The following is a 15,131-nucleotide window of genomic DNA, read 5'->3' as shown; positions in this document are numbered from 1 at the left end:
TTAATGCATGGAGGGGAATTTGAAAAACGTCTACAAATGATTTTAAGCTTATTTTTAATCTGGTTATAAAATACTTGAACGAAGTTTAGTTATACCTGAATATAGTTATAAACGATCTATAAAAATGTAAGGTGACCATTCAACCTGTTTCGGGGTATAATCAGAAACAAAAGTTATATTTTGGATTAATTTTGACCCCGACTTTTTGGAGCCATTATGAGCTATTTTAGCAATAAAAGCAATATTTACGTATCATGCCAGACATTTAGTGAAAAATGATACATTCTTAGAAAAATACTGCACTGCTGCAACTAACTACTGTTAAGGTACTGTCAAAAATAGTAGATAAAATATAATTTTGTTAATTATAAATTAAAAATCATTATCAAAAATTTTAATTAAAAGATTACTATCTAAATTTTCATGTTTTGTTGAGTCTGAAATGTAATTAAAAAAGAAATTAAATAGAATTTCTTAAATTTTTCAAATACCCAATATGAGTCATTAAGTTTATTCAGTATATGTAATTAAGTCCTACACATAAAACCAATATTCAGCAAGAAACTACAAAAAATCTACAAAAGCAAACATTTTCACCATGTTAAGCTTATCTTTAGGCTAAAAGACCTTTGCAGGTTTTCTTTTATAGTTTCTTGCAGGATGTTAGTTTTATGGGTAGTGCTTAATTACTCAATAAATCATAAAATAGAATATATATATATATAGGGGTGTCCATAAATGACATCCATGCTGGAAGAGAGAGGATTATGACAAGTTGGACAAGGGGAGGGGTTGAACTTTAATGGATGTCTGTTTCATTTCATTAAATTTTATACAGTTTATGAATTTTATTATTCATAAAGTGATAAAGGTTTTCAGGGGGATTGAATTTTGTTGGACATCCAAACAGAAAAATTTTACAGAAACTTGGACAAATTGGACAATGAGGAAGTAAAAATTTCAAGAAAAATGCAGATATAGTTTATAGACAGCCCCTAGTTATATATAATATAAAGTTGGTCAAAAAATCATTTAATGTATTATATTTAACTTTATTAAAAAATGATAAAAATTAAATTTTAATAATAATTTATATTATAAAATTTCTTTACAGTTGCATATAAGATATTATATTAATATCTATTGATGGTTAAAATGATTCATAAATATATAAATATTTATATTTAAATTTCAGTACATCAATAATCCAACTTTATTTACTTTTTAATATATTTATTTGTTTTAGACAAAATAAAATGTTGAGACAAAAATCCTTAAAAAATTTTTCCTAAAGAACTCTCTTATTAAATAAGTATTTAATATTTATTAGTAGTAAAGTTTGCCCAATGTCTTTGATTATTTTTCTAAGAATTATTTCCTAATTCCTATTCTGTTATATTTTAAGAATTAATTTTTTCTATATTCGTTTGTAATTCATTATTTTTATTTTATTTAACACTATATCATATTAAAAGAACTGATATATTAAAATTTATGTTAAACAAANAATTTAGGATGCTCTTTGTATTATCTTTTTAGGAAAAAAAAATTTTTAAATATATTTTAAAATGTACAATGGTTATTCTAAAAATGTTCAGAAAAGACAATACAATTAAGATAAAGCAAAAAAGAAAAAAAAAATAGTGATAATAATAAATAGATAAATCAATCCATACAATCTTTAATTTTACCTTTCCTTACGTCTTAAAACTTGAATTTTTTAATACAATAAAGTTTTTTATCTTTACGTGGATGTCCCGAAACCTTTTTTAAGACGTAAAATAAAGCTTCTTTACAGACATTTCATAATTATTTTTTAATACAAAATTAACCAAAAACAAAAAAAAAAAATTCAAAAAGGATTTTAATCTCGAAATTTTAAAATTAGGAATTGGTTGCAAAATTAAATGATTGTGGAAACTTATTTCGCTGTAAATCCGTTTCAATATAATATTTTTAAATAAGATGTAACAATAAAATGTATGTGTAAATGTAATTATTTTTTATAATATAATTTTTGTTAAATTATTAAATTATAAAATGAAATTAAGTACAAATTGTAATTATATATAATACAAAAATTGTTAAATGATGTGCCGCTTTTGAAATATATTAATATATGTATATATATATATTATTGACGAATTATAATTGCACAATTGTTATACTATTTTAAATTTTAATATTTTCATGTGTAAACAAGATGTTTATATTTTAGAATTTCAAGTAACTGTATTGACAAAGTAATGAAATAATTAATTGAATTGTTTTAATTGTTAAAATAAAAAGTATTGAAAGTAATTTGTTTGCTTTTTCTTTACATAGTTAACCACAGAAATATTAATTAATTAATTATAATGTTGGAGGCTAACCACTGAACCCTAGCTCGCTGGTTCGCTCCGGATTGACTGGTTGTCCGGATTTTCTTTACGTGTACAACACTTGAATAGGGGCCAGTTTCTCAGAAAGATTTCGTCAAGGTGGTAGCCACTAGTGATGTGCCGGATCGTTAAAAATATATCCGCAGATACGGATCATTAGTGTCTATATCCACGGATACGGATCTCAACTTTCGTACTCAATCGGCGCTGGTGCGTGTGACCTTGGACCGATAGTTGACGCTTTGTGTGAGGACCCAAACGGGGTCTGAAAGGAGGCCATTAACGACTTTTTAAATGAGTCAAGTTTCGTAGTGTGAAAGAGCGAACTTAAAGATCGGATTTAAACAATGAACCTTTTGTCTTGTTAAAAGATTTTAAATAATAGATAGAGTAAAGTCGAAGAAAACGAGGTTGGAGAAGAGTCGTGTTCCGACGCGACGTTGACCTCTCCCGCGCCCTTCCTGGGGTTTCGAATTGTCACCATGTGACGAGGAGAGACCAATGGAGAGGCGACCGTGGTGGAAAAATCGATAAAACCGCGTTTTCAGGAACTTTACGGGGTCTTGGGTTTTGGTGTGTAGTGCTCACCTGTCGGAATTTGGTGCTCCTGACCGAGACCCAACGAAGGCTCTTTCGACGACCTAGGAACTGGTTTCGCCAACCCGTCCAATCTAGAATCGCCGAGGTCACGTCCAGAATCGCAGAGGTTTGACTTGTCAACCGAGGACATCACTACAAGTGCTGGTGCGTGCCCCGGGGCCACCGTTCTCTGCGTCCACAGTGCCGAAAGCTGGACCAATCGAAGGATCAATCCAGGGACCAATCGAAAAATCGAACTTTCCGATTTTTGGGAACTGTTACAGAAACCCATCGTGGGATAGGCTCTTGCCCGACTTATTGGATTGTTGTAAGAACGATTTATGTATATTATTAAACGGTTTTATATGGTAAACCTGTCTCGGTGAGTCATTCCGCGCCCACACGACAGTATTGACCGCTGGCTGTCGAAAACACCTCACCCCTAATCGGCTGACCTCACATTTGCGTTAGTAACGCGACGTGTTTTGACTTGCACTGCGCGTGTTTTTGTTTATATCAATAGTTTAGTGTGACACGGAATAGCGTAGATTACGTTTGTATTTTCGGAGAGTGTTGAGTTAAATTAAAATAAAAACAATGTCGACTAAAAAGTTTAGTAGTGTAATATGGAAATATTTTACGATAGTAAATGAATTTTGCATGATAAAATTTTTGCAATGTGAATGTGCAAATATGTGATTTTAAGAAATAAAAAGTGATTTGAATTGAAGTCATTAGTATTTTATTGCTACCTATCTTAATGAATTTCATTACTTATATGAAATTTTAAAGATAAAAGATCCGCTAAAAAGTAACGGATACGAATACGGATCTTTTTTTCCCTCGGATATCCGCGGATACGGATACGGATATCCGGCACATCACTAGTAGCCACCGTTCGGTCATCTGGGGGTCTCAGGATCGAATCCGAACGGGTCGAAAAATCCCCAGGAAATTTTCGGGGGGTGGTCCATCCGGATATGTCTGGTCCGTCCCTCGCCACCCGGCCGCACCATTGTGGGCTTGGCCAAACCCGAAAAGGGCTTGCTAATAGAGATTCTCTTAGTGTCTACGGGCGGAAAGAGTTGAAAACAAAGCTCTCTTGGGATGCCGTCTTTGGAAGATCGCTCATGTGCGAGCTAACGAGGGCTTGCATGGGGTCCGAGTAGAGCGGACTTCTTTTGCCATTTCTGTATTGAATGAATGAAATAAGTAGAATAGTTCCTTATTAATAAAGAAAGGAAAAAAACAGCCTTAAAGATTTTATTTTCTGTTAGTAAAAATAACATTTATTTGTGGAAATAGAAAAACTGCGGTCTCTTAAATTTTTCTCCAAACGGGAAAAATCCCCAGCTCCTCGACCTAGCAATGTGTTATGTCGCTATATCCCATCAAATCATTCCAAACTGTAATGCAGATAACTGTTACGTTAATATTGCGATAAAAGTTTTAAATTAATTTCGAAATAACGTATTTTTGAACTAGTATAAATTTCATTTTTTAAAGACAGATTTCTTATTTATCAATTGAATTAGTCTAAATTTCTATTTAAAGATTTTAGTGAAGTATTGAAGTATATAGATTAAATATATAGCGTGCACTCAAAGGTTTCGCGAAGCCTTTGATATGTAATAGAATTACTAAGAAATTTTTGCAACCTTAATCATTAGCTAGAGTAGCTTTCTACGTGTAAACGCTTGCTAAAAATTAGTAATGGCTGAAAACGATTCTGTCGCAGAAACTGTACGAAGAGAATCAAAGTTAGACGCCGAATGCATTGAAAAATTCGATAAAACACCTGTAAATGAGGACGTTTCATCGAAAGACGAAGCGGAACAATCGGGAAAAGAAAATTTAGATTTGATAGAAAGCGACGATTCCATAAAAGATGATGATTCAACCGAATCCGTAAAAGATGAATCGAAAGAATCTGCAGCTTTTTCAAACGAGAATCAAGAAAATCTGCAAAACAAGATTCCTTATGACAGATCATATTCTAGTGAATTTATAGACTTTACAACTTTATCATATCCTGAAAATAAGTTAAAATTATTAGAAATAATTGGTGAGGGAACGACCTCGGTCGTATATTCAGCCGAAGTTACCGAAACAGGCAAGTTAATTTGGTTTTTGCTTTTCAGTAAATAATGAAAATCGAGCGTTTGAGTGATTTTATGAAGTTTTAGGTCGCAAAGTTGCAGTAAAAATCGTAAAAGATATAGACAAGCATATGTCTGAAATAGAAGCCGAATATCGCGTGTTTTCAATATGGGGCGACCACTTCTATTTACCAGATTTCTTCGGAATATTTTTAAATTTGGCAGACGAACCAAAAGATGACGAATTGTGGATTGTTATGGAGGTAAGCTCTATTACTATCAGCGGAAAAAAATTATATCTTTTTAAAACAATCAAATTTCCAGCTCTGCACGGGTGGAACGGTATCTCAATTAGTGAAATGTTTGAAATCCTATAATAAAACCTTAACCGAACTACAGATTGCTTATATACTGAAAGAAATAATTCAGGTAAGTTATTTTGTGAATTTCAATATTTTTTTAATAAAAATTAAAACACATCGCGCTTTCTGTTAGGCTGTTGCATCACTTCACGAAAATGACATTATTCATCGTGACATACGAGCTTCTAATCTATATCTGACTGAAACTGGCGATATTCGTTTAGGAGATTTCGGTAAAATTTTATTTATAAACTAAAAAAATTAAATAATATTAATCTGATATAATAAAACAGGAATCTCGTACCAAGCGGGATGCAGATATGATACGAAAGTTAGAATTGGTTCTCCTCACTGGATGGCACCGGAGGTAATTTATTCCGGATTTGAAATCTGGAAAAAAAAAAACAGTATTAATATAAATACATTTATTTTGTCAGGTTGTCACTTGCGGTAGAGATTATAAAGAATATGATAATCGATGTGATGTTTGGTCCCTCGGAATCTTAACTTTGGAATTGGCTTTTGGAGAACCACCCGCTGCCGAATACGATTCTTTAAGATACATGATTCAGACGGCCAGGTAAAAGTGATGATGATTTATTTAAAAGCGGTGCGTTATTTTGTTTAAAAATTAATTTCTGTTTTTCATACTTTTAGAAATCCTCCGCCATCACTGCCGTTGTTATATCATTATTCGGAACAATTTCGGGATTTTGTTTCTGAGTATGTTCATTTATTTTTTCTGTTATATAAAATCATTTTGTTATCTGAATAAAACATTGATGCAGTTTTTTAAAAATAAAACGTATATCGATTTTCGTAATTATGTAATAATATACGAGATATTTATTAATTCAATACTTTATTTACTCTTAAATGTTTTCTATAATGTAACTAAGATTATTCTAAATCTCTTCAATTTTTAAAATGTTCATATTTATAATATGCATATAATTCACGAAACTATATATATATTTTTTTATTCTGTTAGTAAGATCGCTGTAATTATCTTAAGGCACTTTTTTTAGTCTTTCCGCTCTGCGGGCGCTGAGAGCCTTTTGTCCAAGCTCATTTTGGGTTCGGCCATGCCCACAATGGAGTGGCGCCAGATGGTGAGGAACGGAGCAGACATATTCGAGGCAGAATTTTGCTTATTTAGGATGTGTCTGTCCACATCTACGATAGTTTTAACCAAATTAGATTAGGATTGACCAAGATTGCTCCGATTACACTATCTGTTTCTCTCTCTTTAATGCATTATGCATTGAAAAGATCATCCAAATGGTCTTTTCAATGCATAACACGATTCAAATTAGATATCTACCTAGGAAACTTGTGAACTGTATGTGAAAAATCACAAGCGTACAGATTGATTTTCTCATTATGGTAAGAAAATACTTTCAGCTGCCTTCGTTTGATTATCAGTAGAAGTAATGCTATGTTAATATATGGTACAACTTTTTCTGAGTACTATAGCAATAATAACCATAAGTGTGATTCGGATGTAACCTAATCTTCGAATCATACGTATGGTCCATGAAATCGTTCGATTGTTTAACATTGTCGAAAAAATTGCGACAAAAATTTGTTTTACACGCTAGAGTTCTAATTTATTACAGTATTTTAACAGTGTTTTATTTTAAAATTAAGTATTTTTTTTAATAAAATTAATGTTCGGGTCTGTACTATTATGACGTAATGGCATTGCGGTACATTCAACTTATACAGTATTTTCAAAGAGATGGAGTTATCTGTTTTTTACTGCTGTCTTCTTCACAGTCTGAAATAAATATAAACTATATCATTATACTGTACATTTTAATTTTATTTTAACTTTTTAACTTTCCAAATCCAAACCACGTGTGTCACAAGTCTTTGGTGTACAGTTTCCATATTCATCACCAATTAAAAAATATTTCAGAATTTTTTTTTATCTCTAAAATTAAAGAAGAGATAACTAACAATTCATGCACAATTGTTAATTGTTAATTACAATTGAAAACGGGAACAGTGGAACAGAACATTGATTTTAATTTAGAAAACTGCTTTCATATAAAGAAGAGTAGATTCGCGCCATCTATTGGCTATTTAATGAAATAGACTTTAAAATAAATTGAAATAGCTATTTATTACAGATACTACGAAGTGTGACGTAGTTGCTTTGTTTTCTTTTAATTATACGTATTTTGCGTTTCTTATTACAAGGCTATTCGGAAACTTCGAATAGTCGTAATCCAGGTATATCTGTATTATAAAGTTACATTGACCCGAGTGACTTGTTAACATATGTTTGAGTAGAGTAAACTACTTACAGAAAAATAAGAGTACATTTGAAAAGGGACGTGATGGGAAAGAATTCGATGGTAAGACAAAAGAAAATACTGTTATTTAAAATAACGAGATTTTCTTTTGTCTTACCATCGATTATTCTTTATTAACAGTTTAAAATACTTTAAAATACTAGTTATATTTATTCAATTAATATACCTATTATCATTTCAATAGTAGAGGAGAGTGGAGTAAAAGTTCACGGCGGGTAAAAGTGCGCACTGGGGATATGATTTGTTGTATAAATGTCAGATTGGCATTATTGAGTTATTTTATAAATTCTCTTTCTGAATTGTTGAAAACTTAATAATAACCGACTTGGCGTGAATAGTTTTGAAATCATGAAGGTAAGATTCATTTTTTATTTTTCTGATATAATATTTTGATTGTTTACATATTATATTTCATAATTATGTATAAACTTAAGTAAATCATTCCTTAGATATTTTGATAAATTCGTTTCTCGTATGTATTATTGGTGGACTAAACATTTGGAAATGTGTAGATGGCAGTACCTGTTTATGAAAAAAACGATGTTGCGGGGCAAAAATGCGCATGCGAACTTGTTTACAGATGAGGATTTTGCACCTTGTGTAGTAACAGATATGCACGTCGATAAGGAAACACAAATATCTGCAGTAGCAAATAGAGAGATCAATAAAGAAGCCACATTATCTTTTGTTCCATCTACTTCTGGATCAAACGATTCACCAGTCTTCCCTGCGGAAATCAGATCACTCCAAAAAAAGAAGGTTACACAACAAAGACGGAAGAAAGGGGAAAATCCGAAATAATAACAAGCTGGCCTTTTAAGAATAATTTAGAGTTATAAACAGAACATATCAAAGAAAACAGAAACAACAAAACCGGAAAAAATTACTCATAAATTACCTTACACGGATAATGGCATTCCTGATCCGTAAGAGGAGAGTTCAGACCACAGAGAGTTCTCTGCCAAGGATGTGAGAAGAATACGAAGAGGCTCCTTGTGAGGATTGGAGAATGTAAAAATTGTTTAATTGAAAAATTTTTTAAATTTAATTTAATGAAAAATTGTTATTTTTTATTAAATTCTGTTCATCAAAATACACACTTTGTAAAGCATTTCATAAAAACCTTGTCCTGCAAACTTTTACCCTACCATGTACTGTACGTATGCACTTTTGCCCCACCGGTGGGACAAAAGTGCTCTTAAGAACTTTTGAAAAAGTTTACTAAATGACATATATTCAAAATATCAATAAAAATCCCTACGGAATCTTAAAAAAGATAGTCTGAGGATTATTATGCGTATATTTCAAGATTCTCATTCTTCTAACAAGGAATTTATATTATATAAAAAACTAAGTGCATAGTAAGGTACGAGTGCCCGTTGTGGACCACCAAATTTCAATTTTTTTTTGTCAAGAAAAGACTGAGCTATCACCTAATCGAGGTGACAGCTTAGCATTTCTTGCGTAATTTGACATTATACACTATTACTGTATAATGTGATATGATAATATAAATTTACATTGGTCTCACTTTTTTCACTGAAACGAAATGTTTTAGTTGAACGACTTTATATAGAAAAATGAAATGACACAGTCGAAATAGGATATCGTGTAATCAAAAAGTCTGAAATTTCAGGCAACTGAACAAACTATTGATTTAAGCTCCATTCTTTTAGAGATCTTTGTCGTTATTAATTTATTTCGCATTGTTTGAAATTAGGCTATATTTTCTTTTGTTTTATCATTGATTATTATTATTTACAGTTATTTAAATAACGTATAAAACAAATATAAAGAATTGTTTTAAATTGCATCACCGATGTTGAAAACGTTGCATAGTCGTAAAAGTCAGGTGTGGAGCCCTTGTTATTTAAATATAACTACATTAAAATTAACTGACTTCAATTTAAAAAGTGGAAAAATCTTAAGTTTATTGGAAAATATACGTATAACACAAAATAAAACTTCCACTGTTTTAATATTTTTATAATAATAAAACAGTTGAAATTTTACTTTGCCTTCTATGTGTATTTTCCAATATATTCACTTTATTAAATGTTCNTTAGTTATAAAGTATTTCAATAATACACTATTCTTTATTTTGTCAACTTTTACTTTTCTGGCTATTATGTATACATAACAAGAGAAAGTACTGTAATCGTATTAAATTTGATCCTCAGAGATTTTTGCAAATCTCCATGTTTTGAGACCTCCTTAACCAAAAAATGTCAAAAAACGAAAACAAAAAATTCCATGGATATGTATGTACTGTACAGTACGTTTGTATGTATGTATGTATGTATGTGTGTGTGTGTGTGTTAATGTCTATTTTGTGTAATATCTCAGGATGGTGTAATGATTAAAAATCGAAATTCGGCATGGTAGCTTGTGTGTAAGGGTCGTTGACGCTATTAAATTTTAGTTAAAGGTCAAGGGGCGGAAAGATAGAAAGGAGTTATGTATCATATCTTAAGAGTGATCGGACTTATAGAGATTTTACTCATTATTAGCATTTACAATTTGTTTTTATAAAACTCATCTCTACCCTAAAAATTAAGCGTTTTGCCATTTTATAATAATTGATAGTACAGTATTAAAAGTTTTTTTAATAATAAAATCTCATAATAGATGGTGCCACAAACAATTTTACATATCTTCACGTTAGGGATCTCATCTCATTATTTATTACTAATATTTTTGTTCTATATCTGTATCTATAAAGTGTTTCTAAAGTAATTGGGCCGAGAACCTCAAAATTGCTTAAAACTACGAGAACCTCAAAATTGTATAAACTGTTGGATGCATAATAATTGGTTCCCACTGTGATCCACTGTGTGAAATCAGATGATGAGATGTCTACTGCTGAGGGAGATATGGTCTAGATTTGGTCTACATCTGGTCTAGATTTTCACAAATTTAAATGGAGATGACATCTGGTTTATATTTTCACAAATTCAAATGGATATTTGGGGAGACTGAAGAAATCCCGGACACTTGGTAAAGCCGGATATGAAATATTTTAAAAATATAAGGTTGACAACACTGTTATGTCGCGTCATGATTCTAATCAGCCACATAGTATTGACATGTATTGTTACGCTCGCGAGTTTTCGTCCATGTTTTGTGCAGTTGAAAACTTGTAAAATCAGCCAAAAAATCAACTTGTTTTTGGAAGATTTTTTATTTCAGGAAATGTTTATAATAAGTATCAGAGGAATACCGGACAATGCATAGTTGTGTACTTTTTTTTATATTTTTGGGGGAAAAACAAGTTAGATTTTTCGTCCTATGTCGTATGTAGCCAAAGATTGGATAGCAATTAATATAAAAAGTTCTAAGTTTAAGTGACGGGACTCATAATACAGATTTAAAAAATCCAGCAACGAGTTGTGTAACTTTTCCTACAACATTTACGTGTGGTGCCATCTATTAGGATATTTTCTTTTAAAAACTTTTTATATTTTTAATTATTATAAAATGGCAAAAAGCTTAATTTTGAGGTAGAGTTTTATAAAGAATTGCAAATGCTAATAACGAGTAAAATCTTCATTAAGTCTGACTCTACTCGAGATATGACACGCGACACCCCTACATCGCCCCGTCCCCTCTACCTTTAATTACCAAAATTTAATAGCATCAATCTACCTAATATACAAACATTCCTGCAAAGTTTCAAAAATTTTCAACAAAAATCACAGGAGTTATTAACCTTCAAATTGGATAAACAAAATCGTGCTAGTAGTAACTTAGAATGTGTAGTATTCAGGAAAAAAGTTGACTTTTAAGCAAATTTAATATATTTTTAAATATAGGCTCTATATTTGTATTTTAAAAGATCATTTCAATGAAAAATATTAAAGAAGCACTTTTTACTCATAGTATTTTATATACTCAGTCGATGTTCCTGCTACAATTAAATCATTAAACTTATAAAAAAAAATAATATTTCAAAGAGTGGTAAAAGGTTTATCATGTCTTAAAAGAATTAATATGAACAGAAGAAATAAACAGGTTTGAAAACGAACCGTTCTAAATGTACGTGAAAAGTTTTAGCAAAATTAAATTTAAAAAAAAAACATATATTTCGAGTAATATGAAAAATTTACTTTGTCGGCATGAGATCAATAATGAAGAACAGCTTTAAAAAATGACTGGAGTTTTTAATTCAATACAAATAGTATGGAAAGTTTTCAAAAGATGCGAAGTAATGAGAGAATCGTGTATTAGAATAAGCAAAAAAAAAAAAAAAAAGAAACATTTTGAACACCGTAACATTTAGTATATTTTTTCAAAAATTCAAATGCTTCTGCATTTTTATTTACGATAAATATTTATTTAACTGCTCTGTCGTAAGCTATTATTTTTTCTGTTTCGGCAAGTTTCCGTTTTGAACAGGTTTTAATATTTCTTTTCTATTTTTAAACTGCTCCAGAGAAATGGCGCATAATCACGGTTATTTTTAAACTAAAATCACTTCTACATAGGTATAAAATGTTATTGCAGTAGTAGATTTAATCCAAAGTGATTCCAAGTATTCGAATACAAGAATCGAAACTACTCTCTTCAAAAACAGTTTAAATTGTTCTCGAAAACTAATGTAAAATATTCGCATATTGGAAAATTTCTCTGCTGTGATCCTTGGACTTAAAGATAACGAACAATTCAATTCGAGAACCTAGAAAGAATTCTATCACTAATCGAATGACAGTAATATAGAGATCAAGTTATTCTATGATCTGACTTCTCGGGAAGTTTTAATGTCTAGTTAATTATTAAATACAATTTTTCTAATAATCAAACATTTTAATCAATTTGTTTTCGAATACTCTGTACTAGTTAGTTACTAACTACTCCATATGAGGCAAATTAGTAATACTGTGTTACCTTATTCTCGTTGTTCTCAAATAATTATCGTACATTTGTTGCTTGTTTTCGATTCACAAAAGTTCCTGCTTTTGGTTAAGTTGAAGTTCTAACAAAGACTGACATTAACAAAGACCGTATGTCCGTATGTCCCCTCGTCACGTGACCTTCGCTTTGAAAACGTTCGAAATCATTCTCTGAATACAGTTAGTCATGCCATGTGTGGAGGCAATTTTACTTATTTTACCTTTTCCTTACAAAAAAAAAATTCTGTTTCTAAGTTTTTTCTGTTTAGGCAGGTTTTCGTTTTATTCAGCTTACGTTTTAGACAGGTTTTACTGTATACATTTCTCCTCTTACTTGTTAGTTTTAAAATATTTTGATGCTTCGGACTTAAGAATATAATTTGTCTTCTAATTTGGACTTCTGCCATTATATCAAAAATAATAGTTTCGAATATTCTTTACTAAAGAAATTAATTAATTCAAATCTAATTNGCATTTCATAAAAACCTTGTCCTGCAAACTTTTACCCTACCATGTACTGTACGTATGCACTTTTGCCCCACCGGTGGGACAAAAGTGCTCTTAAGAACTTTTGAAAAAGTTTACTAAATGACATATATTCAAAATATCAATAAAAATCCCTACGGAATCTTAAAAAAGATAGTCTGAGGATTATTATGCGTATATTTCAAGATTCTCATTCTTCTAACAAGGAATTTATATTATATAAAAAACTAAGTGCATAGTAAGGTACGAGTGCCCGTTGTGGACCACCAAATTTCAATTTTTTTTTGTCAAGAAAAGACTGAGCTATCACCTAATCGAGGTGACAGCTTAGCATTTCTTGCGTAATTTGACATTATACACTATTACTGTATAATGTGATATGATAATATAAATTTACATTGGTCTCACTTTTTTCACTGAAACGAAATGTTTTAGTTGAACGACTTTATATAGAAAAATGAAATGACACAGTCGAAATAGGATATCGTGTAATCAAAAAGTCTGAAATTTCAGGCAACTGAACAAACTATTGATTTAAGCTCCATTCTTTTAGAGATCTTTGTCGTTATTAATTTATTTCGCATTGTTTGAAATTAGGCTATATTTTCTTTTGTTTTATCATTGATTATTATTATTTACAGTTATTTAAATAACGTATAAAACAAATATAAAGAATTGTTTTAAATTGCATCACCGATGTTGAAAACGTTGCATAGTCGTAAAAGTCAGGTGTGGAGCCCTTGTTATTTAAATATAACTACATTAAAATTAACTGACTTCAATTTAAAAAGTGGAAAAATCTTAAGTTTATTGGAAAATATACGTATAACACAAAATAAAACTTCCACTGTTTTAATATTTTTATAATAATAAAACAGTTGAAATTTTACTTTGCCTTCTATGTGTATTTTCCAATATATTCACTTTATTAAATATTATATTTAAGTTTATATTTTAGTGTAGAAGTGTTGATTCAATGTAATGTAATCGTGTTTGTTAAAATTTACTAAACTGCTTATAAAGCTGAAATTGTAAATATTAAAATTAATATGATTTTTAAAAAGGAGAAAAGAATATACATCAAACCAACAGAAAAGGGTTTTATACCCAAAAAGTGTCTTGGCAACAAATATATTTAATAAAGTGGATGTATTGATAGTCTATTACCTTATTATACCACTTCATTTGTATAAGAAAAAGTAATAAAGAAAAAATCTAGCAATAAGTTGCGTAACTTTCTCAGCTTTTATTTTAAAAATAACATTTGTATTATTAATCAAAATAAACAACCAAAATTGTATGTGGCGCCATCTGTTATGAGCTTTTATATATAAAAACTTTATATATTTTTTAATTATTATAAAATGGCAAAAGATTTAATTTTTAGGGTAGAGATGAGTTTTATAAAATACTGTAAATGCTAACAAGTAAAATCTTTGTTAAGTTTGACCCCTCACGCGATATGACCCTCTCTCCATTCTTTTGACCTTTAAAAACTAAAATTTAATATCATCAATGCCCCTTGTATAAAAGCTACATGCCAAATTTCGTTTCTTTATCTTCATCCCGTCCTGTGATATTAAGCGAAATAGACGCCAACAAACACACCTACACACACATATCCACTGACTTTATGACTTTTTTTTTACTTTCTTGGATTCAAGAAGTCTCAAAACGTGGAAATTTGCAGAAAAACTCGGAGGGTCAAATTTGACACGATCGTGCTTGAAATGTGGCAAATCAATTTGTTCTCGTATTCAATTTCGACTCCCAGTGGCTGACCTACAGGATACAAGCACTAAACATTAGTAGTTCGTCCTGGGTTTTGCGCCTGACTAACAGGATGACCACGTGGAAACACCTTTAGGTGTTAAACACGGGCCAATTTTTCATAGAAAGTTCTTCCAGGAGACACTTGGAAGTTTATCCTCGTGTTACGTTGTGTTATCTAACGATGAAATATGTTCAATTTCTTTACATGATTGTAATGATTCTAAACAATACTTGTTTTAAT

General features: G+C 30.6%; 1 protein-coding gene across 1 annotated transcript in view; it reads left to right on the top strand.

Moving 5' to 3' along the window:
• LOC111621434 (neither inactivation nor afterpotential protein C-like) overlaps window positions 1-15,131 on the top strand; it is an 83,008-nt gene that overhangs the window by 49,361 nt on the left and 18,516 nt on the right. The window contains exons 6-12 of the mRNA XM_023363578.1: window positions 4,699-5,073; window positions 5,147-5,322; window positions 5,384-5,488; window positions 5,555-5,654; window positions 5,715-5,788; window positions 5,859-6,001; window positions 6,079-6,144. Coding sequence (XP_023219346.1) covers window positions 4,699-5,073; window positions 5,147-5,322; window positions 5,384-5,488; window positions 5,555-5,654; window positions 5,715-5,788; window positions 5,859-6,001; window positions 6,079-6,144 — 1,039 coding nt within the window. The remainder of the gene's footprint in view (window positions 1-4,698; window positions 5,074-5,146; window positions 5,323-5,383; window positions 5,489-5,554; window positions 5,655-5,714; window positions 5,789-5,858; window positions 6,002-6,078; window positions 6,145-15,131) is intronic.

The sequence above is a fragment of the Centruroides sculpturatus genome, unplaced genomic scaffold, assembly GCF_000671375.1.
Source record: "Centruroides sculpturatus isolate CEXI.00-Female unplaced genomic scaffold, Cexi_2.0 scaffold270, whole genome shotgun sequence".
Classification (NCBI taxonomy): Eukaryota; Metazoa; Arthropoda; class Arachnida; order Scorpiones; family Buthidae; genus Centruroides; species Centruroides sculpturatus.
This window is presented reverse-complemented; position numbering and strand designations above follow the sequence as displayed.